Source organism: Mustelus asterias, chromosome 14 (assembly GCF_964213995.1).
Source record: "Mustelus asterias chromosome 14, sMusAst1.hap1.1, whole genome shotgun sequence".
Taxonomy (NCBI): domain Eukaryota; kingdom Metazoa; phylum Chordata; class Chondrichthyes; order Carcharhiniformes; family Triakidae; genus Mustelus; species Mustelus asterias.
The window spans coordinates 3,915,510-3,936,864 of NC_135814.1; the positions used below are offsets into that span (position 1 = coordinate 3,915,510).

The 21,355-nt window shown below is 48.0% G+C and overlaps 1 protein-coding gene across 3 annotated transcripts in view; it reads left to right on the plus strand.

Moving 5' to 3' along the window:
• The window catches only part of usp37 (ubiquitin specific peptidase 37), a 48,879-nt gene that overhangs the window by 19,514 nt on the left and 8,010 nt on the right, over nt 1-21,355 (plus strand). For 2 of the 3 annotated variants that reach the window (XM_078227748.1, XM_078227749.1), the window contains exons 6-20: nt 1,421-1,498; nt 2,299-2,396; nt 3,967-4,045; nt 4,825-4,986; nt 5,824-5,955; nt 6,569-6,692; nt 10,397-10,602; nt 11,290-11,407; nt 12,113-12,192; nt 13,157-13,321; nt 13,957-14,019; nt 14,814-14,955; nt 19,415-19,682; nt 20,459-20,616; nt 21,034-21,094. In XM_078227748.1, coding sequence (XP_078083874.1) covers nt 1,421-1,498; nt 2,299-2,396; nt 3,967-4,045; nt 4,825-4,986; nt 5,824-5,955; nt 6,569-6,692; nt 10,397-10,602; nt 11,290-11,407; nt 12,113-12,192; nt 13,157-13,321; nt 13,957-14,019; nt 14,814-14,955; nt 19,415-19,682; nt 20,459-20,616; nt 21,034-21,094 — 1,934 coding nt within the window. The remainder of the gene's footprint in view (nt 1-1,420; nt 1,499-2,298; nt 2,397-3,966; nt 4,046-4,824; nt 4,987-5,823; nt 5,956-6,568; nt 6,693-10,396; nt 10,603-11,289; nt 11,408-12,112; nt 12,193-13,156; nt 13,322-13,956; nt 14,020-14,813; nt 14,956-19,414; nt 19,683-20,458; nt 20,617-21,033; nt 21,095-21,355) is intronic. The other variant, XM_078227750.1, reaches the window with a different exon arrangement.

The following is a 21,355-nucleotide window of genomic DNA, read 5'->3' on the forward strand; positions in this document are numbered from 1 at the left end:
ATCCTTTCCCCAGATGTATTACAGCTTGGTATGATTCCTGCTTTGTCCAAGACTGCAAGAAACTACAAAGGGTCATGAACGAAGTCCAGTCCATCACTCAAACAAACCTCCCATCCATTGATACGGACTACACTTCCGCTACCTCGAAAAAGTTGCCAGCATAATCAAAGACCTCACGCACCCCGGACATATTCTCTTCCACCTTCTTCCATCAGGAAAAAAATACAAAAGCCTGAGGTCACGTACCAACCAACTCAAAAACAGCCTCTTCCCAGCTGCCATCAGACCTTTGAATGGACTTACCTTGCATTAAGTTGATCTTTCTCTACACCCTTGCTATGATTGCAACACTACATTCTGCACTCTCTCCTTTCCATCTCTATGTACAGTACGCTTTGTATAGCGTGCAAGAAACAATACTTTTCACTGTAGACCAATACATGTGACAAATCAAGCACCTCTACCAAATTTCCTCTCGGCCTCCTTACTGTGTTTACCCCAGTCCAACGCCGGCACCTCCACATTATTGACCATAAGACATAGAATCAGAATTAGGCCACAATAATGGCTCCGCCATTCAATCATGGCTGATATTTTTCTCATCCCATTCTCCTGCCTTTTCCCCATAACCCCTTATCCCCTTATTAATCAAGAACCTATCTATCTCTGTCTTAAAGACACTCAATGACCTGGCCTCCATAGCCTTCTGCGGCAAAGAGTTACACAGATTCACCACTCTCTGGCTGAAGAAATTCCTCCTCATCTCTGTTTTAAAGGATCGTCCCTTTAGCCTGAGGTTGTGCCCTCTGGTTCCAGTTTTTCCTACTAGTGAAAAAATCCTCTCCACATCCACTCTATCCAGGCCTCGCAGTATATCCTGTAAGCTTCAATAAGATCCCCCCTCATCCTTCTGAACTCCCAACAAGTACAGACCCAGAGTCCTCAACAGTTCCTACACCACATGCACTGCAGTAGTTCAAGACGACCAGCACCTTCTCGAGGGCAATTAAGAATGGCTAACAAATATTGGCCTTGACAGTAATGCTTATATCTCATGATGTAATCTTAAAATCAGAGTCAGGCTATTCAGAAGAAAAAATGAGTTCACCCTTCTTCACACAGGTTGAGAGAAGTGTGGAACATTCTCCCCAAAAAGCAGCAGACACCAGCACGATTCTTCATGTTGTAATCTCAGCTCTCGAGTTTTGGTTGCCAAACGAATTAAGCTATTTGTAGCCACGGTGGGTGGAAGGAGATCAGTCACAATCTCACTGAATGATAGAAGCAGCTCAAGGACAGAATGGTTTCCTCCTGCTGTATGTTTCTAACAGGCTTTTCTGATTTCTAACTTCTCAAATATTTGTTGACAGCATCTTTAACATTTCTGTTGATTACTTTCCTGGCGATCTTTCTGGTGAAGGAGTGAGAAGAGAAAGAGGATGTTGACTCCAGACCTGGAACTGACTGAAGATTATCCTAAAGAAAATGACTCCTCCGGGTGCGTATCTGCAGGAATGCCGGAGGCATTGAGTCAGAATCTTAACAATGTTGTTTCGAAGGGAACTGGAAGGGTCCTGTGTCGATGGCAAATATTGAGAAGTGGGCCAGTATCTTGGGGAGGTAAAAGGGGAAGATGGTGTGTGCGCTAGCAAAGCAAACGCTGTGTTGGGAGAGGAAGTGGGACCAATGTGACACGTGGGCTGGTAGGATTCTATAGGAAATTGATTTGGTGGCACAGTGGTTAGCACTGCTGTCTCACAGCACCAGGGGCCTGGGTTCAATTCCAGCCTTGGGTGACTGTGCGGAGTTTGCACGTTCTCCCTGTGCCAGCGTGGATTTCCTCCGAGTGCTCCGGTTTCCTCCCACACTCCAAAGGAAAAGTTTATTAGTGTCACAAGTAGGCTTACACTGCAATGAAGTTACTGTGAAAATCCCCTAGTCGCCACACTTCGGCGCCTGTTTGGGTACACTGAGGGAAAATTTATCATGGCCGATGCACCTAACCAGCACCTAATCGGACTGTGGGAGGAAACCGGAGCACCCGGGGAGAACATGCAGACTCTGCACAGACAGTGACCCAAGCCGGGAATTGAATCCGGGTCCCTGGTGCCGTGAGACAGCAGTGCTAACCACTGTGCCAGGTTAGGTGGATTGGCCATGCTAAATTGACCATCAGTGTCAGGGGATTATCAGGGTAAATGTGATTGTTGTTGGTGCAGGCTCGATGGGCTGAATGGCCTCCTTCTGCACTGTAGGGATTCTATGATTGAATGGTTAGATGTCAACCTATCTTTTCAGCAATAACAAGGCGACTGGCGATCCTTCTCGCAAGTTCCTGACCAGCTACCGAGAAAAGCAACTCAACATGAAGCAGGCAGAGGAGGGCCGGAGTTCTGGTAAGTGTCTAGTCTTTTGAAAGAAATCTTAGAACCACAGAATTCCTTATGTCCCCTTTACAGCTGAGGGACTTACCGAGAAGCATTCCTCACTGACCAGCGGTTTGGAAGTTTCGTTATATTTGCAATGCCACTGATTGTTCGAGAGCTGTGCTCGGTGGCATCACTGCTTCCTGGGGCAGAAAAGGTTGAGTGCTCAAACCCTGCTCCAACCTGCAGAACCAAGGGAGTGCTGTACTGTTGGTGCTGGTTTTTGAGAAAGATATTAAAACAAGCCCTCATCTGTTCCCTGGGTGGATGTAAAAGATCCCACAGCCCCTGTTTGAAGGAGAAGGATGTATTTCAGCCCCTGGTGTCTGTGTCGACACTTTCTCCCAATGTCTTGGTCAATATTTATCCTTCGGCCAATATTTAAGGCTGATTATACGGACATTTACTTTGTTCTAGTTACCTTGCTTTGTGCAGACCATCTTCTACATTTCCCTAAGACCACGCAAAGTAATTGGCTGCAAAGCACGATGGTGCATTTGGGGATGTGGAAGGTGCTACGTAAATGTCTTGCACTACGAGGGAAGTTCATTTTGCTTATGGTTTCTCTTCCTCTAATTACTGCACAAGATTTTCAGACAAGATACTTTGTATCTTGGGGCGGCACGGTGGTTAGCGCTGCTGCCTCACAGCGCCAGAGACCCGGGTTCGATTCCCGGCTTGGGTCACTGTCTGTGTGGAGTTTGCACATTCTCCCCCTATCTGCGTGGGTTTCCTCCGGGTGCTCCGGTTTCCTCCCACAGTTTGAAGGACGTGCTGGTTAGGGGTGCATTGACCCAAACAGGTGCCGGAGTGTGGCGACTAGGGGAATTTCACAGTAACTTCATTGCAGTGTTAATGTAAGCCTTACTTGTGACTAATAAATAAACTTTAATAAACTTTGTTAGCATACTTCCTTTGCTCATGGAGAGCCCTCAGTCTGGATCTGTTTGGGGCAGTGTAGGGGGAGCGGTACTCTGTAGCTGAATGTACCTGCCCGAGGAGTGTTTGAAACCGTCTCTGGCCCTTCACGCAGAGAGTGGTGGGAGTGTGGAATGAGCTGCCGGATAAAGTGGTAAATGCGGGGTCACTTTTAACATTTAAGAAAAACTTGGACGGGTTCATGGATGAGAGGGGTGTGGAGGGATATGGTCCAAGTGCAGGTCAGTGGGACTAGGCAAAAAATGGTTCGGCACAGACAAGAAGGGCCAAAAGGCCTGTTTCTGAGCTGTAATTTTCTATGGTTCTTATGGTAATATTCCTTGCCTTATAATTAATACAATATAGTTTTATTTTTATTCCTATTCCATTTCCAAGTCCCAAATGCGGAATCTGCCAAAATGGATGGCCAATCCACAAAGCTGTGGTTAAAACCCATTGTTAAATATCATCTGTTTGCTCCCTTATGGTTGTGAGAGCTTTTCATTGTGAGCCGGTGGTATGGGGATAGTGGGCAGCGTGTTTGGAGGTATATCCAGCCAGGGTATATTAGGGTGCTGGACCCCGCTCTGTAGTGCTTCAATGTTTGTCCAACTCTTTGCAGGTCCGATGCCGCTGCAATGCTTCTACGGAAGCAGAGCCTCCTCGAAGGATTACTCTGCTGGAAATTCGTTCTTGGACAGGTAAGTGTGGACTGTGCATGTGTTGCTTACTTAACCCCACCTTGGTAGCAGGGGTGTCCTCTAGTTTTATCACTGAGCATCCTAAAGGAGATGAGAACAAGAGGGTGGCACAGTGATTAGCACTGCTGCCTCAATTCCAGCCTTGGGTCACTGTCTGCACGTTCTCCCCGTGTCTGCGTGGGTTTCCTCCAGATGCTCTGGTTTCCTCCCACAGTGCAAAGATGTGCAGGGTAGGTGCATTGGCCGTGCTAAATTGCCCCTTGGGGTCAGGGAGATTAGCGGGGGAATACAAGGGCTTTTGGGGATGAGGCTTGGGTGGGATTGTTGTCGGTGCAGGTTTGATGGGCCGAATGGCCTCCTTCTGCATGGCGGGAATTCTTAGGGGAGATTTAAAAATGAAATTGCAAACCTTAGGGTCAAGACATCTAAGGGCATGATCAATAATGGTGGAGCAGTTAAAACTGTGGAGAAGCAAGAGGCCAGAATTGTAGGAGCGTAGCAAGCTCTGATGATTGTGAGGCTGGAGGAGGTTAGAGAATGGGTAGGTTGTAGAGGAATTTGGAAACTGAATAAATACTTGAGGCAGAAGGTCCTTGGCTGTTTTACTAAGGTGAAGGTGTGGTATAATTGCAAATTGTTTGCATGTTGATAGGGTAAAATGAAGAAAATTGATTGTGTGGAGGTTTGGAGATTGAATACCGGCACAGACCTGTTGGACTAAACGACCTGTATTTTCTGTAAATTCTATGTATTTAATTATTCCCCCTCGCTTTTAACAGATCCAGTCTCGCAGGCCAAACTCCCTCAGCTAAAAGGAATTTGGGATTTTTACCTCAGCCCACTCCCCAGTCAGTGAAGAAACTGCGCACAAACCAGGATTACACTGGATGGAACAGACCTCGGGTGCCCCATGCCGCCCAGCTCACACAGCAGCTGCAGGGGTAAGAAACCAACCAGCCTCTTCACGGGGTAAACATGACACTCGGCTGCCCCTCTCTGAGCCACCAGAAACCAGTGCTGACCAATGGTTACAGCACCCCAAGGCCATTTGGCCCCTCATCTGTACTGACTCTCTGAAGGAGCAATTCGCCTCGTGCCACACTCCTCGCTTTCTCCCCATAGCCACGTACGTTTCCCCTTTTCTGATGATCCAATTTCTTTTTGAAAGCCACGATTGGGTGCGTCTCCACCACAGTCGATTAAAGTATGCCAGATCCTTGCCACTCACTTTGTCAAGAAACATTTCCTCATGTCATCATTGCTGCTTTTGCCTATTATGTAAATCTTTAATAGATCCACCAAATGGAACAGTTTCTCCCGATCTACTCTGTCCAGATCCCTCATGATTTTGGATACCTCCCTCAAATTTCTCAATCTTTCAAGGAAAACAGTCCCAACTTCTCCAATCTATCTCCATAACTGCAGTTCCTCTGCCCTGGAACCGTTCTTCTTATCCAATTCCTTCACATCCTTCTGAAAGAGTATTGCGCAGGACTGGACATGTTACTGCAGCTGGATATATTTATCAGCTCCTTGTCACTGAATTGGCTGCTCAAGTTAAGCATCGCAAAATCCCTGGGGCTTTTTAATTTCACCTCTTGAGCCCTCCTCTTGTTTTTTTTTTGGTTGTTCTCACATTCAGTTGGGGTTGAGTCACTCACCCCCGGAGTATCATTTTTCTCTTCTCTTCCCTGCCCCCTCCCCATCCATCCTATCCTGACATTGTTTAGCTGATCCTGCTGGCCTGTCTAATGGGATGTGCTTTCTCCCGACGACAGGTTTTCCAACCTTGGCAATACCTGTTACATGAATGCCATCCTGCAGTCCCTGTTTTCACTTCAATCTTTGGCGATTGATCTGCTGAAACAGGGCATCCCGTGGAAGAAAATTCCAGCGAACGTTCTGCTCAAGTGAGTACTTCGGATTTGTGACATGAAATTCCGACTGAGGGCCTGCACTAATAATGTTATTTTGGCAGCTTTTCTTTTACACACCTGCTACACGGTATTGATAAGCACAAGTCACCTTGGGGGAAGTAAACGATACTTATTCCAAATAATGCGCAGTTCACATTGAATAGGATCATGTGTACTTAAAGTGAGAGAGAAATAGTAATGGTGGGCTGGGCATGCGCGTGAGTGAGCTGCCTCTCGGGGTGAGTGGGTGGGATGCAAGGGGGGCTTCTTTCTGTAGTTGGGGGGAGGTGAGGGGGGGTGCGGTGTTTGGAGGTGCCTGTCTTCTTGATGCTGGGGACACGACTCGCGGTTGGTGGGGATGGGTTGCACTCTTCATTTACCTCTAGGGCTGTGATTTCCAAGCACCTGATGGTTCATATTTTCTCTCTCATTCTCTCGTTAAAAGTATACGACGATGGTTCATAAAATGCAGGAAGCTTCCTTTCAGAAAAGTGTTTTCATGTTCTATTTTGGGGAGAAAAGTGTGTGCAAGTTGTGTAGTATCGCTGCGGAGAGTATATAGGTTGGGGTAATATCAGTTCTAACCCCCTCGTGTTGACCCCGGCAGACGATTCGCCCACCTTCTGGCCAAGAAGGATAACTGCAGCCCAGAGATGAAGAAAGATCTACTGAAGAGAGTGAAGAATGCCATCTCGACCACTGCCGAGCGGTTCTCTGGATACGTGCAGAACGTAAGGACCTTGATCGCCTGGGCAAGTGGGCTGGTGGTGACTAAAACCTGCGGCTGTACTTTTTGTCGATGGTAAACCTTGCCAAGGGCCGGAGGCCACGGGACATGGAGGTTAAACAGTGGGAGCAAAGATCGCGCAAAGGTGGCAGTGATTTTGGATTGTAAGGAAAGGGAGCGAGGAATTCTGAGGAAAGGATAATTTAGTGGCTGGATGAGAAGAGGGAACAGCGTTTTGAGATTGCAGTGTGACAACAGACAAATGTGAGGCATGGTGTACAGTGCGCGTGGGAGAGACGGGTAAGTTTGTACCCAGTTCCCAAAACTACTGCACTGGGGATTTTCACCGTCTCGTCAGGGTCTGTGTAGACTTATTGATAAAAGATTGACCACTGAGATTAGTCAGTAACACACTATTATAAGAGAGAACAACTCTGCATTTATAAAGTGCCTTTCACAATGTTAGCACATCCAAAGTGTTTTACAATTGAGTAATTGTAGTCACTCTTTTAATATGGGAAACTCAGTGGCCCATTTGTGCACAGCAAGCTCCCGCAAAAAGAAAAATGACTGGATAATCTTTGTAATGATGCTGATTGAGGGAGAGGTACTGACCAAGACACCAGGGTAAAAGATGGCATGGGGGCTTTTACATCCACCTGTAGGGGAAGACAGGACCTCAGCCTCACATCTGAGGGTACATTTGAGTGGTGGCCTAGAATTTGAAGGTGAGCTAGGTGGATCTTGGTCCTTCCTTCGATTCTCGGTGTATCTAAAGCAGAGGAGAAGGAAATGGAGAGTAAGCTGAGGAACTGAAAGAGTGGGGGCAGGAAGCTGGAGAGGGAAATGGAACACACACAGATCAGAGGCTCCTGAACCGTGTTCACTAATAACTGCCAGTGTCTCCTCATTCTCAAGGTTTGAATAAATGCAAGTTTGTCTTTGAATTCGGTGACACAGTGGTTAGCACTGCTGCCTCACAGCGCCAGGTCCTGGGTTCGATTCCCGACCTGGGTGGCTGTGGGGAGTTTGCATGTTCTCCCCATGTCTGCGTGGGTTTCCTCCAGGTGCTCCGGTTTCCTCCCATAGTCCAAAGATGTGCTGGTTGGGTGGATTGGCCGTGCTAAATTGCCCCCTGTGTCAAAAGATGTGTAGATTAGGAGGATTAGAGGGGGAAATATCTGGCGTTACAAGATAGAACATCCCACCTAGGCCCTATCAGAAAGTTGGTGCAGACTCAAATGGGCCAAATGGCGGCCTCCTGCATTGTAGAGAATCTGATTCTAATATATTGGAGCACCGGGTGCTGCAGTAGTGCTTCTCTGCCATAAGAGGGTACTGTGTTCTGTACTTACCCACTGTTGCATTAACTTAGCATCACAAATTGGAAGCAATAACAAGTAACAGAATTAAAGCTTAATCACAGTCCTTGCACTCATCGGGTGTAAATTGCTGACACAACATCATGACCTCGAATGCTTTTTATGAATGAAGGCATGGGAGTTTAAAAGTGAGGAGCTTATGGTAAACCTTTTATCGGTCATTGGTTAGGCATCAGCAGGAATATTGTGTCACGTTTTGAGCACCACACTTGAGGGAAGGATGTTGAGGCCTCGGAGAGGATGCAGAGGGAGGTTTACTAGAATGGGACGTGGTATGACAGACTTGGGTTCTGTGGAGAAGCTGGAGTTTGTTCTCAAAGCAGGGAAGGTCAAGAGGAGAGTAGCTAAGAATGTGTCCAAAATCATGAAGGTTTTTTGCCAGAGTAAATAGAGAAACTGCTTTCAGTTGCGGAAGAGCTGGTGACCAGATTTAAGGTGATTGGCAGGGGGACGGGACGTGTTTTTAGCGATCTGTTGTGACCTGGAATCCAATTCCTGAAAGGAGAACACATTCAGTAGTAACTTTCAAAAATAAATTGGATCGATACTTAAAGGGGAAAATAAACTGCAGGGCCATCAAGGTGGAGAGACGAGAGAGACTCTTACAAAGCAGAAAATCTCAGTATCTGTGTCAAGAGCATACAGCCAGCATTTTGAGTCTGGATGACCCTTCGTCAGAGCTGTTAAGGCCTGTTAAAGGGGGTAACAGAGAAACCCTCTTGAAAGGGGAGATGGTTAACTAGAACCAGAGGGGATAACCTCCGATTAAAGGGACGATCCTTTAAAACAGAGATGAGGAAGAATTTCTTCAGCCAGAGAATGGTGAATCATAGAAGAATCATAGAAACCCTACAGTACAGAAAGAGGCCATTCGGCCCCTCGAGTCTGCACCAACCACAATCCTACCCCCATATCCCTACTTATTTTACCCACTAATCACTATAACCTACACATCTCAGGGCACTAAGGGCAATTTTAGCATGGCCAATCAGCCTAACCCGCACATCTTTGGACTATGGGAGGAAACCAGAGCAGCCGGAGGAAACCCACGCAGACACGAGGAGAATGTGCAAACTCCACACAGACAGTGACCCATGCCGGGAATTGAACCCAGGTCCCTGGAGCTGTGAAGCAGCAGTGCTAACCACTGTGCTACCGTGCCGCCCTGTGGAACTCTTTGCTGCAGAAGGCTGTGGAGGCCAGGTCATTGAGTGTCTTTAAGACAGAGATAGGTAGGTTCATGATTAATAAGGGGTTATGGGGAAAAGGCAGGAGAATGGGGATGAGAAAAATATCAGCCATGATTGAATGGCGGAGCAGACTCGATGGGCCGAGTGGCCTAATTCTGCTCCTATGTCTTATGGTCTATGGGGACATTTAATAGAGATGCACTTGGAGTACTGTGTGCAGTTCTGGTCCCCACATTACAGGAAGGATGTGGAGGCTTTGGAGAGGGTGCAGAGGAGGTTTACCAGGATGTTGCCTGGTATGGAGGGGAGATCCTATGAGGAGAGGCTGAGGGATTTGGGATTGTTTTCGCTGGAAAGGCGGCGGCTAAGAGGGGATCTTATTGAAACATATAAGATGATTAGAGGTTTAGATAGGGTGGATAGTGATAGCCTTTTTCCTCTGATGGAGAAATCCAGCACGAGGGGGCATGGCTTTAAATTGAGGGGGGGTAGTTATAGAACCGATGTCAGGGGTAGGTTCTTTACCCAGAGGGTGGTGAGGGATTGGAATGCCCTGCCAGCATCAGTAGTAAATGCGCCTAGTTTGGGGGCGTTTAAGAGATCCGTAGATAGGTTCATGGACGAAAAGAAATTGGTTTAGGTTGGAGGGTCACAGTTTTTTTTTTTTGTTTTTTTTTAACTGGTCGGTGCAACATCGTGGGCCGAAGGGCCTGTTCTGTGCTGTAATGTTCTATGTTCTATCTATGTTCTATGTTGAAAATCATGAGGGATTTTGAGGGAGTAAATAAGGAGAGAGTGTTTCCAGTGGTAGGAAGGTCAGTAAGCAGAGGGACACAGATTGTTGGTGATCGGTAAAAGAACCAGGTGGGGGTGGATGAGATTTTTTTTCACCCAGTGAGTTGTGGGCTGTGATTTTATAGCCTTGCTCAGGCGAGGCTCGGAAAATCCTGCTGAGGCCAACGGAGAATTCCGTTCTGCGAGGCGGTACGTTCCCGGCTGTGATCGGGAATGCACTGTCTGAAAGGGCAGCGGAAACAGAGTCAAGCGAATTGGGTGAAGTTTGCAGATCATAGGGGAAAATGTGGAAGAGTGAGGCTGATTGGATAGTTCTCTTCTCCCTCACCCCTCCACCTTAGGATGCCCACGAGTTCCTGAGCCAGTGCCTGGATCAGCTGAAGGAAGACATGGAAAAGCTGAACAAGACGTGGAAGAATGAGCCGGTGGTGGGCGAGGACACTCCAGCTGCTCGGGCATGTCACGAGGCAGGTGCTGCCAGGGTCTACGCCTGCCCCATCGTCTCCAACGTGGAGTTTGAGGTTCTGCACACCATCGGTTGTAAAATGTACGTTGGCGGTGAGGCACATTTTCTGTGGTATTTGCCCATTCACGCACAGAATGATCCCTTTAACCAAGTCTGCTCTCAGTGTGGTGAAGATCAGTCCATACAGGGTCAGCTGGTCACTGCTATTGGTGAACCAGCTGATGTCAGAATCCCAGGACCATGGTGGGGAAACATCTACCAGGGCAGCCTCCTGCTTTGCTGTGCCAGGCTACAATTCTCTGTAGCACACTCGTGTACCCTACCCTTGCTTGTTCGTGCCACTGACCTGTACAGAACTGGAGGGAAGAAAAGATGCCCACATTTGAGTTGTGCTGTGTTACCCTCATCTTCCAGGGGTTCCGAGCACTATCGAGTGTAACACCCGGCAAGATCCCTTGCTCTCCTCCCTGCTGCAGCCCAAATTGTCTGATATGGAGGGACCCGGGCAATGTGACCTAATCCTGTCCATTACCTGGGAAGGTGGTGAGAGGACCTGAGGAAGGATGTGCATCTCTCCCCCCGCCGCACAGGAGTGTTTTCACCCGGAGTGCTGTGTGAAAATCTTTCTGCTGCTGGGGATACAAATTTGAAAGCACAATATAATCTATTCCGTATTTGACTAGCGTGTCTGCGTAGCAGCCTGCGAAAGGGACGTTGAAAGCACAGTGTTGCTCCGTGTGGTAACTCGGGCTCTTGTTCATCTTGCAGCTGTTGTGAAAGTGTTACAAAACGAGAACAATTCAACGACCTTTCCATCGATCTACCCCGGCGGAAGAAGCTTCTGCCCCCAAGGTCTATCCAGGACTCGCTCGATCTCTTCTTCAGGGTGAGTAACTCTGCTTTTCTCTCTACATGTGTGGGAGTGATGGCACTCATTGCTCTAATTGTATTTTCACGGGATGTGGGCATTGCTGGCAAGGTCAGCATCTGTTGCTGATTCCAAATGTTTGAGTCTCTCGCTCGGCCATTTCAGAGGGCAGTTAAGAGTCGACCACACTTCTGTGGGTCTGGAGTCATGTAGGCCAGACCGGATAAAGACGTCCTAAAGGACATTGATGAACCAGGTGGCGTTTTGTGACAATGGATGATAGTTTCATGGGCTGCTTTACTGAGACTAGCTTTATATTCCGGATTTACTCATTTAAATTCCACCTAATGCTGTGGTGGGATTTGAATCCCTGTCCCCAGAGCATTAGCCTAGCCTCTGACGAGCGCAGTGACATTGCCACTATATCACCATCTCGCCTTACTTTTGCTGTAAAAGCGATGAATGAAAGACCTGGGGAGGGGTCACGGAGTCATGGGTTCATGCCCTATTCTAGACTCTTGAATGCATATCTTGGCTGACCCTCCTAGTTTAGTACTGAGGAGAGTGCTGCATTCTCAGACGCACCCTCGTTTGGATGAGACATTGAATGGAGGCCCTGACCGATGTGTATAACGCCCCCTCCCGTGTGGGTGATGGACTATCCATTTTGTTCAGAAGGTGTGCAATTGGGTTTTATTGATCACTTTATCCCTTCTGCTTCAGGCTGAAGAAATTGAATATTCCTGTGAGAAATGCAATGGCAAAACTGCAGTCGTGACTCACAAGTTCAGCAGGCTGCCCAGGTCAGTACCTGTGGGGGTGGGATGGACAAAATGCTGGGCCCTCTTTGTATCTTCTAAACCCAGGGCCAAGTGCAGAAAGGAAAGATGAATGTTCCAATCTCTGCCTGCACGTCAAATAAATTTGGGGCCAGTCCCGACTGGCTCCAGGTGGGATTGATCCACAAGGCAAAGACTGGAGGCACACAGCAGAAAGTGTGCAATTGGTTGCTCTCCAAATGTTAGGTCTTTGTTCTGTATTTGTCCTGTACCTGTCCTGGGAGTGTTTAATGGGGACAGTGTAGAGGGAGCTTTACTCTGTATCTAACCCCGTGCTGTACCTGTCCTGGGAGTGTTTGATGGGGACAGTGTAGAGGGAGCTTTATACTGTATCTAACCTCATGCTGTACCTGTCTCAGGTGTGTTTGATGGGGGACAGTGTAGAGGGAGCTTTACTCTGTATCTAAACCCGTGCTGTCCCTGTCCTGGGAGTGTTTGATGGGGACAGTGTAGAGGGAACTTTACTCTGTATCTAACCCTGTGCTGTACCTGTCCTGGGAGTGTTTGATGGGGACAGTGTAGAGGGAGATTTACTCTGTATCTAACCCCGTGCTGTACCTGTCCTGGGAGTGTTTGATGGGGACAGTGTAGAGGGAGCTTTACTCTATCTAACCCCGTGCTGTCCCTGTCCTGAGAGTGTTTGATGGGGACAGTGTAGAGGGAGCTTTATACTGTATCTAACCCCATGCTGTACCTGTCCTGGGAGTGTTTGATGGGGGACAGTGTAGAGGGAGCTTTACTCTGTATCTAACCCTGTGCTGTACCTGCCCTGTGAGTGTTTGATGGGGACAGTGTAGAGGGAGCTTTACTCTGTATCTAACTCAGTGCTGTACCTGCTTAGGTTGTTAAATCTGTGCCTGACACTGACTCCTGCTCACATATATTGAAACTGGTTTGTGTGTAATGGCTGACTGACTTCTTCTTCTAGGGTCCTGATACTGCATTTGAAACGGTACAGTTTTAATGTGCAGCTCTCTCTGAATAACAAGCTTGGTCAGCAGGTGATCATCCCAAAGTACCTGACCCTGGCGGCTCACTGCACAGAGAGCACACGGCAGCCTCTTTCACTGGGCTGGAACACACAAGCTGCGATGTAAGTGAAATGAGGGGGGACTGTTAGGATGGAGAGAGGGGATTTTCACACTAACTTCATCGCAGTATTAATGTAAAGTACTTTGGGGTATTCTGAGGGAGTGAATGACGCTGTGGAAATACAAGTTCTTCTTTTCTTAAAAGCAGCCCTGAATGACTTCCCATGCTGCAGTGTGGTTCGAGGTGATCGACTGTTCAGCTCAGCTCAAAGTGACCTATTCTTCCGGCTCACTCTTCACTCAGCTTCTGTTCCAACAGTCTGCGCACAGCTGCTATAGGTTAGATTGTAGTCAGGTTCACAATGTAGATTTGGGGTTTAGCAAGCCCCAGTGGTAAAGTATTTGCGCAGACAGTGAATGGATGGCCAGGATGAACCCCAGCTATAATCGTCCTGCAGTCAAATAGCCTTCTGATATAACAACAATCTGCCTTTCATGTTGTAAAGTGTCCCGGGGTGTGTGTGTGGTGTGAGCATTATCAGACAAAATCGGCAATACTTTACAAGTGCATAGCTTCAGTAAGTTGAGGGAGGTTCGGTTTCAGTAACGTTTCTGACAGGGAAGTAGCCAATTTACTTCCGGGGCTAATGTACAGTCTGTAACATTCAACATTACCGGCTGCGTTTGAATTTCGCAGGTCCCGACCACTCAAAACCTCGCAGTCAGTGAACTCGACAACTTCCACGTCCACACTGGGGAGGTGAGTTATCGCAGCGTGGTCTGACTGTAGCTTAACCTAGGGGGTGCAGAATGCAGGAAAGGCAACAAAACCCAGTGGAACAGACAAGGAGATGAGGAGTGCGGGATCCAGGGGAATGTGGGATGCAGGCGAATAATGTGACGGTAAAATGCAGGACTCCAGCATTGAGGCAGGAAATAAGGGGAGCACAGGTTAAGGGGAGTAGCTGGTGCAGGATTTGAGAGGGTGTACGAGCGACCACAAAGTGGCAGGAACATCATTTGGATGTTTTGCCAAAGAATTTCGGCAAAGTGTTGCAATTGGTCTCGATGTTTCCCCAGCTCAGAAAGAGGAAATTGCAGCTGGGGTTTGACTGATTTGAGATGACTTGCGACACCACAGCATACAAGGCTACGGACTAGTGCTAGAAAATGGGATTAGAGTAGATAGCTGTTTGTTGGCCGGCACAGACACAATGGACCGAAGGGCCTCCTTTGTGCTGAGCCCCTGCTAGAAAGTGCAGTTGGGCGACCCCTGCAGCAAGCTTCTCTTTGACTTGCCCTCCATGTTGGGAAGCTGATCACAGACACCTGAGCGATATTTAGCTTGGAAATTCTAACAGAAGGGCAATGCTGTGGAACTTTGGCCCCGGCCAGAGTTGGAACTTGCAGGACAGCAGGGGGGAGGGAATCAGCTGTAACAATGTAAACGCAGGGTGTATGGAAGGTGTTTGTTAACGGGTACAAGATGTAATTCTGCCTCCTTATCTTGCGGCTAACTGCTTCTTGTGCCTAATCCCGAGTGTTGGTCCTCAGGAAGTACTGCTTCAAGTCTACAATCGTTATCCTGGATTCTGACAGTGAGGAGGAGCAGGTGAAACGGGCAATGGTGATCAGCAGGCAGATGACTGACCAGGTTCAACGCGAGACGCAGCAGGAAGAGGAAGAAATGCAACTCGTGAGTCTGGCTGAAAGCCATTACTGCGCCGCTGATCTCTCTCTGTCCCCTAGGAAGGAAGAGCTCATATTTATGACACTTTTCACAAAGAGGGATAAGATCCTGAAAGTAGGATATAGGGAACTAGGAAATAAATAGCAGGACCTCAAAGGTAGTAATCTCAGGATTACTCCCAGTGTCACGTGTTGGTGAGATCAGGAGTAGGAGAGTAGACTGATTTGTGGCTGGAGGGTAAGAGGGTGGGATTTAGATTCCTGAAGCATTGGGACCGATTCTGGGGAAGATGGGACCTGTACAAGCTGGATAGGTTGTAACTCAGCAGGACCGGGGCTAATATCCTCGTAGGGGGTGTTTGCTAGCACTGTGAGGAGGGGTTAAACTCCAGTGGCAGGGGATGGGAAACTGAGTTGGGAGGACACGAGAGGGAAACAAAGGTGGAAATGGAAGACAGAACAGTAGAAAGCAAGAGGGGAAGGCAGAGGAAACCAGGGCGAGCAGCAAATGGAGCCATAGATCGAACAATGTTAACATGGATGTAAGAAGTCTCACAACACCAGGTTAAAGTCCAACAGGTATATTTGGTAGCACAAGCCACAAGCTTTCAGAGCGCTGCTCCTTCATCAGGTTGAATCCAAGATCCCGGTTGAGGTGGCACGGTAGCACAGTGGTTAGCACTGCTGCTTCACAGTTCCAGGGACCTGGGTTCAATTCCTGGCTTGGATCACTGTGTGGAGTTTGCACGTTCTCCCCGTGTCTGCGTGGGTTTCCTCCGGGTGCTCCAGTTTCCTCCCACAGTCCAAAGATGTGCGGGTTAGGTTGATTGGCCATGCTTAAAATTGCCCCTTAGAGTCCTGAGATGCGTAAATTAGAGGGATTAGCGGGTAAATATGTAGGGATATGGGGGTAGGGCCTGGGTGGGATTGTGGTCGGTGCAGACTCGATGGGCCAAATGGCCTCTTTCTGCACTGTAGGGTTTCTATGAGGTGAGTGGGAGTTCTGTTCACAAACAGGGTATATAAAGACACAAACGCAATTTACAAGATAATGGTTGGAATGCGAGTCTTTACAGGTAATCAAGTCTTAAAGGTACAGACAATGTGAGTGGAGAGAGGGTTAAGCACAAGTTAAAGAGATGTGTATTGTCTCCAGCCAGGACAGTTAGTGAGATTTTGCAAGTCATGGGGGTTACAAATAATGTGACATGAATCCAAGATCCCGGTTGAGCCTTCCATATACACAGGATCTGCTCAGATGAGGAGGATCGCAACAGACACCTCCAGACGCTGAAAGATGCCCTCAGGAACAGGATATGGCGCTCAACTCATCGATCGACAGTTCCGACGCGCCACAGTGAAAAACCGCACCGACCTCCCCAGAAGACAAACACGGGACACAGCGGACAGAGTACCCTTCGTCGTCCAGTACTTCCCCGGAGCGGAGAAGCTACGGCATCTCCGAAGCCTTCAACATGTCATTGATGAAGATGAACATCTCGCCAAGGCCATCCCCACACCCCTACTACTTGCCTTCAAACAACCGCACAACCTCAAACAGCCCATTGTCCGCAGCAAACTACCCAGCCTTCAGGAGAACAGTGACCACGACACCACACAACCCTGCCACAGCAACCTCTGCAAGACGTGCCGGATCATCGACACGGATGCCATCATCTCACGTGAGAACACCATCCACCAGGTACACGGTACATACTCTGGCAACTCGGCCAACGTTGTCTACCTGGTACGTTGCAGGAAAGGATGTCCCGAGGTATGGTACATTGGGGAGACCATGCAGACGCTACGACAATGGATGAATGAACACCGCTCGACAATCACCAGGCAAGACTGTTCTCTTCCTGTGGGGGAGCACTTCAGCAGTCACGGGCATTCAACCTCTGATCTTCGGGTAAGCGTTCTCCAAGGCGGCCTTCACAACAGAACGCAGAATCGCTGAGCAGAAACTGATAGCCAAGTTCCGCACACACGAGGACGGCCTCAACTGGGATCTTAGATTCCTGTCACACTATCTGTAACCCCCACGACTTGCCTGGGCTTGCAAAATCTCACTAACTGTCCTGTCTGGAGACAGTGCACATCTCTTTAACCTGTGCTTAACCCTCTCACATTGTCTCTACCTTTAAGACTTGATTACCTGTAAAGACTCGCATTCTAACCATTATCTTGTAAATTGAGTTTGTGTCTATATATGCCCTGTTTGTGAACACAACTCCTACTCACCTGATGAAGGAGCAGCGCTCTGAAAGCTAGTGGCTTGTGCTACCAAATAAACCTGTTGGACTTTAACCTGGTGTTGTGAGACCTCTTACTGCGCTTACCCCAGTCCAACGCCGGCATCTCCACATCATAACATGGATGTTTGGAATACTGCGTCCAGTTCTGGTCGCCACACTACCAGAAGGACGTGGAGGCTTTGGAGAGAGTACAGAGGAGGTTTACCAGGATGTTGCCTGGTACGGAGGGGCTTGGTTATGAGGAGAGATTGGGGAAACTGGGGTTGTTCTCCTTGGAAAGACGGAGGATGAGGGGAAACTTAATAGAGGTGTATAAAATTATGAAAGGCATAGATAGGGTGAACGGTGGGAAGCTTTTCCCCGGGTCGGTGGTGACGTTCACGAGGGGTCATAGGTTCAAGGTGAAGGGGGGGAGGTTTAACACAGATATCAGAAGGACATATTTCACACAGGGTCGTGGGGGCCTGGAATGTGTTGCCGGGCAAGGTGGTGGAGGCGGACACACTGGGAACGTTTAAGACTTATCTAGACAGCTATATGAACGGAGTGGGAATGGAGGGATACAAAAGAGTGGTCTAGTTTGGACCAGGGAGCGGCGCGGGCTAATTGTTCCTTGTTTCTCGTTTCAAGGCTTCATTCTATGATCATCTTGCTGGTGCCAGTACAGTGCGAGACTGCGGATAGTTGGGAACCTGTCTCGGGGGCAGGGAATTCATATGGTGTTCGTGGAAGTGGAAATGACTAGGGTTGGGAAGCATTTTCCGATCAGGGCCATTGTGATCTCCTGGACTCGTTTCGATCGCCTCAGGGGGTCGGAGAGGAATTTCCCAGATTTTTTTTCCCCATATTGGCCCTGGGGTTTTCACTCTGGGTTTTCGCCTCTCCCTGGAGATCACATGGTCTGGAATGGGGGGGTGGGGGTGAGTTAATAGGTTGTGATGAACAAAGCATCGTAGCTGTGAGGGACAGCTCGGTGGATAGGATATTGGTATGTAGATAGGCTGGAAAATTGGGCGGGGATCCTGGATTCAGGATTCAATCCTGGACCGGGGAGCGGCGCGGGCTTGGAGGGCCGAAGGGCCTGTTCCTGTGCTGTATTGTTCTTTGATGTAAACAGGTATGTGATACAATTACAGAAACGTGGCTGCAGGGTGACCAGGGCTGGGAATTGAATATCTAAGAGTGCTCAATGTTTAGGAAACACGGGCAAAAAGGAAAAGCAGGTGGGGTGGCTTTGCTAGTTATGGATGAAATCAGTGCAGTAGTGAGAAAGGGTATTGGCTCAGAAAATCTAAGAGGCAACGAGGGGCTGAAAATATTTGTGGGAGATATCAGTCGGCTTCTGTTGATTCTGAAATAGACCCAACAGATTGGAAGGTGGCAAATGTAAGCCCACCATTTAAAAGAGGGAGGGAGAAAATGGGGAATTACAGACCAGTCAGTCTAACGTCAGTAATAGGAAAAATGCTAGAATCTATTATAAAGGATGTGCTTCAAGGACATTTAGAAAATATCAACAGGATTAGACAAAGTCAACATGGATTTATGAATAGGAGATCATGTTTGACAAACTTGGAGTTTTTGAGGATGTGATTAGCAGAATCGGTGAACCAGTGGATGTGTATTTGGATTTTCATAAAGCTCTTGATAAAAAGTCCCACATAAGAGGTTAGTGTGCAAAATTGAAGTGTACAGGATTGAGGGTAACATATTAGCATGGATTGAGAAATGGTTAGCTGACAGGAAACAGAGAATAGTAATAAATGGATCTTTTTTGGAGTGGCAGGCAGTGACTAGTGGGGTTCCACAGGGATCGATGCTTGGGCCCCAGCTATTTACTATAAGTCAATGATTTGGATATCCTAGCTATGTTTGTGGTTGTGGGTTTTATAGAAAAAGACATGGTTTGCTCGTGTAGATTCCAGCTAATATACAACAGGTTTATTGAAAGAGATCACCATCTGCTCTTGAAGCAATCTTGCAACCATTTAAATATATAACAGGAACCAAATGTAATTTTTCCAAGTTTGCTGATGACACAAAATGAGGTGGGTGAGGAGGATGTAAAGCGGCTTCAAGGAGATTATATTGTGCCGTTTTGGTCTCCTTGCCAATCAGCGAGTTGGTAGCATAGTGATATTGTCACTGGACTAGTAATCCAATTCAGTTTCTGCCGCGCACTATGATCACTGTCTCTTCCTTCATCAGGTACTCAAAGCGAGTAAGATGGAGATGGAGCGCCCTGCCCCAGCCACAGTAATAGACCCGACCTTTGACAGTTTGAATGAAGATGAGCTGCTGGCGGCCGTGCTGGAGATCAGCAAGCAGGAAACGTGTCTCTCGCTTGGTGGGGAGGAGGAACACGAGAAGCCAAGCAGCAGCCCCGACACCGGCTTCGGTGACGATGAAACCCAGGAGTTACTGGAACATCACGAGGCCGCGGAAATGGAGGGGCCTCGAGCCAGCATGGAAACAGGTAGGTGCCGAGAGTCGGCATGTGGTTGTGGAGTATCGAGGGTGGAGGACTGTTTGGCCATGTGCTGGCGTTGAATAGCGATTATCGAGGACAAGCGAACCACCCCCCACCAAATGTGACACCTCAGCAGAAAACACAAGCACGAGTCAGTCCATTTAATCCCTCCAGCTTGTTGCGCCATTCAGTGTGATCATAGCTGACATGATCTCACCCCACACACCCACCCATATCCCTTTTGGTTAACAACATCTGTCAATCTCTAATCTAAATTTAATAATTGATGTCATGTCAATTGCCATACAGGAAAGAGAGTTTGGGTGGCACGGTGGCACAATATTTAGCACTGCTGCCTCACAGTGCCAAGGACCCGGCTTTAATTCCAACCTTGGGTAACTGTGTTCAGTCTGCACAGTCTCCCTGTGGGTTTCCTCCAGGTGCTCCGGTTTCCGCTCTCATTCCAAAGATGTGCAAATTAGTTTTGATTAGCCATGGTAAATATTTGGGGTTACAGGGGTTTGTGTGACCTGGGTAAGATACTCTTATCAGAGTCGGTGCAGACTCGATGGGCCAAATGGCCTCCTTCTGCACAGTAGGGATTTTATGATGTACTCTTGCCTCCCCCCCAACCTTTTTAACTAATTTCATTCCCGGAAGAGCTCACTCTAATTTGAAGGCTTTATCCCCTAGTCCTGGACTTCCCAACCAGCAGAAATAGTTGCCTCTGTTTAACCCACTCGTTCCCCTTGACATCTTAAACTTTTATTTTTATTACATAGAGCCTGCTGAAATTATGAAAGACTTTGATGAGAATAAGGAGAATAAAACCCCAGATGGCTCCCAGTGTGAGATGGACTGGATGCAGCAGTATGACCTAGACAGGGAGCGCGAGGAACAGGAGCTGCAGCAAGCACTGGCCCAGAGTCTTCAGGAACAGGTCAGCACTTGGAAGAGTCAACCTTGTGGGCGCTGGAAGGATGGGTGTCACTGATCAGGGGATGGGTTTGGATTTTATTTTTAGAAATAGCCTTTTGATTGCAGGGTCATTTGACCATGTCCTCCTAGAAAGCCAACCTGATGAGGCTCCCACTGCAACTTCGGCATTCGCCTTAACAGGCGATGAGTGCTCTGGCACCTCTGGCAGCGCAGCATTCCTTCAGCACAGTGAGTGTCGCTCGATTACATGCTCAAGTTCTTGGAATGGGCCCTGGACCCTCTGCTCTCCTTCCAATCCAGGGTGTCCCACTCCTTGCCAAATTTGTGACACTTGATAACGGTGACTGTGGAAGTAGCTGTGAATCTTATTGCTAAATTGAGCCAGAGTTAAAGAGTTTCTCTCTGTGTGACCCATCAGGAGGCCCGGGAGTTGAAAGAAGACGATGACTTGAAGAGAGCCACAGAGCTGAGTATTCAGGGTAAGACACTAGTCAGCATTAATGGTGCTGCTGAATACTATGCACTCTGGGTAAGGTGACTACTTTCCATTTCTTGCTTGGGTTGTGTTCATCACAAGGTTTTAAGTGCATTTCCTGTTGTGTAAGCAAGTGTGTCAGTGATTTTCCACACGGGTCCCACAAGCAGTAAATGACAAATTCACGGGTCATTCTTTTGATGCGATTGAGAGAGCGAGACACTTGGAGAAATAATAAATTTGTGGGACCCTTTATATTGTAACA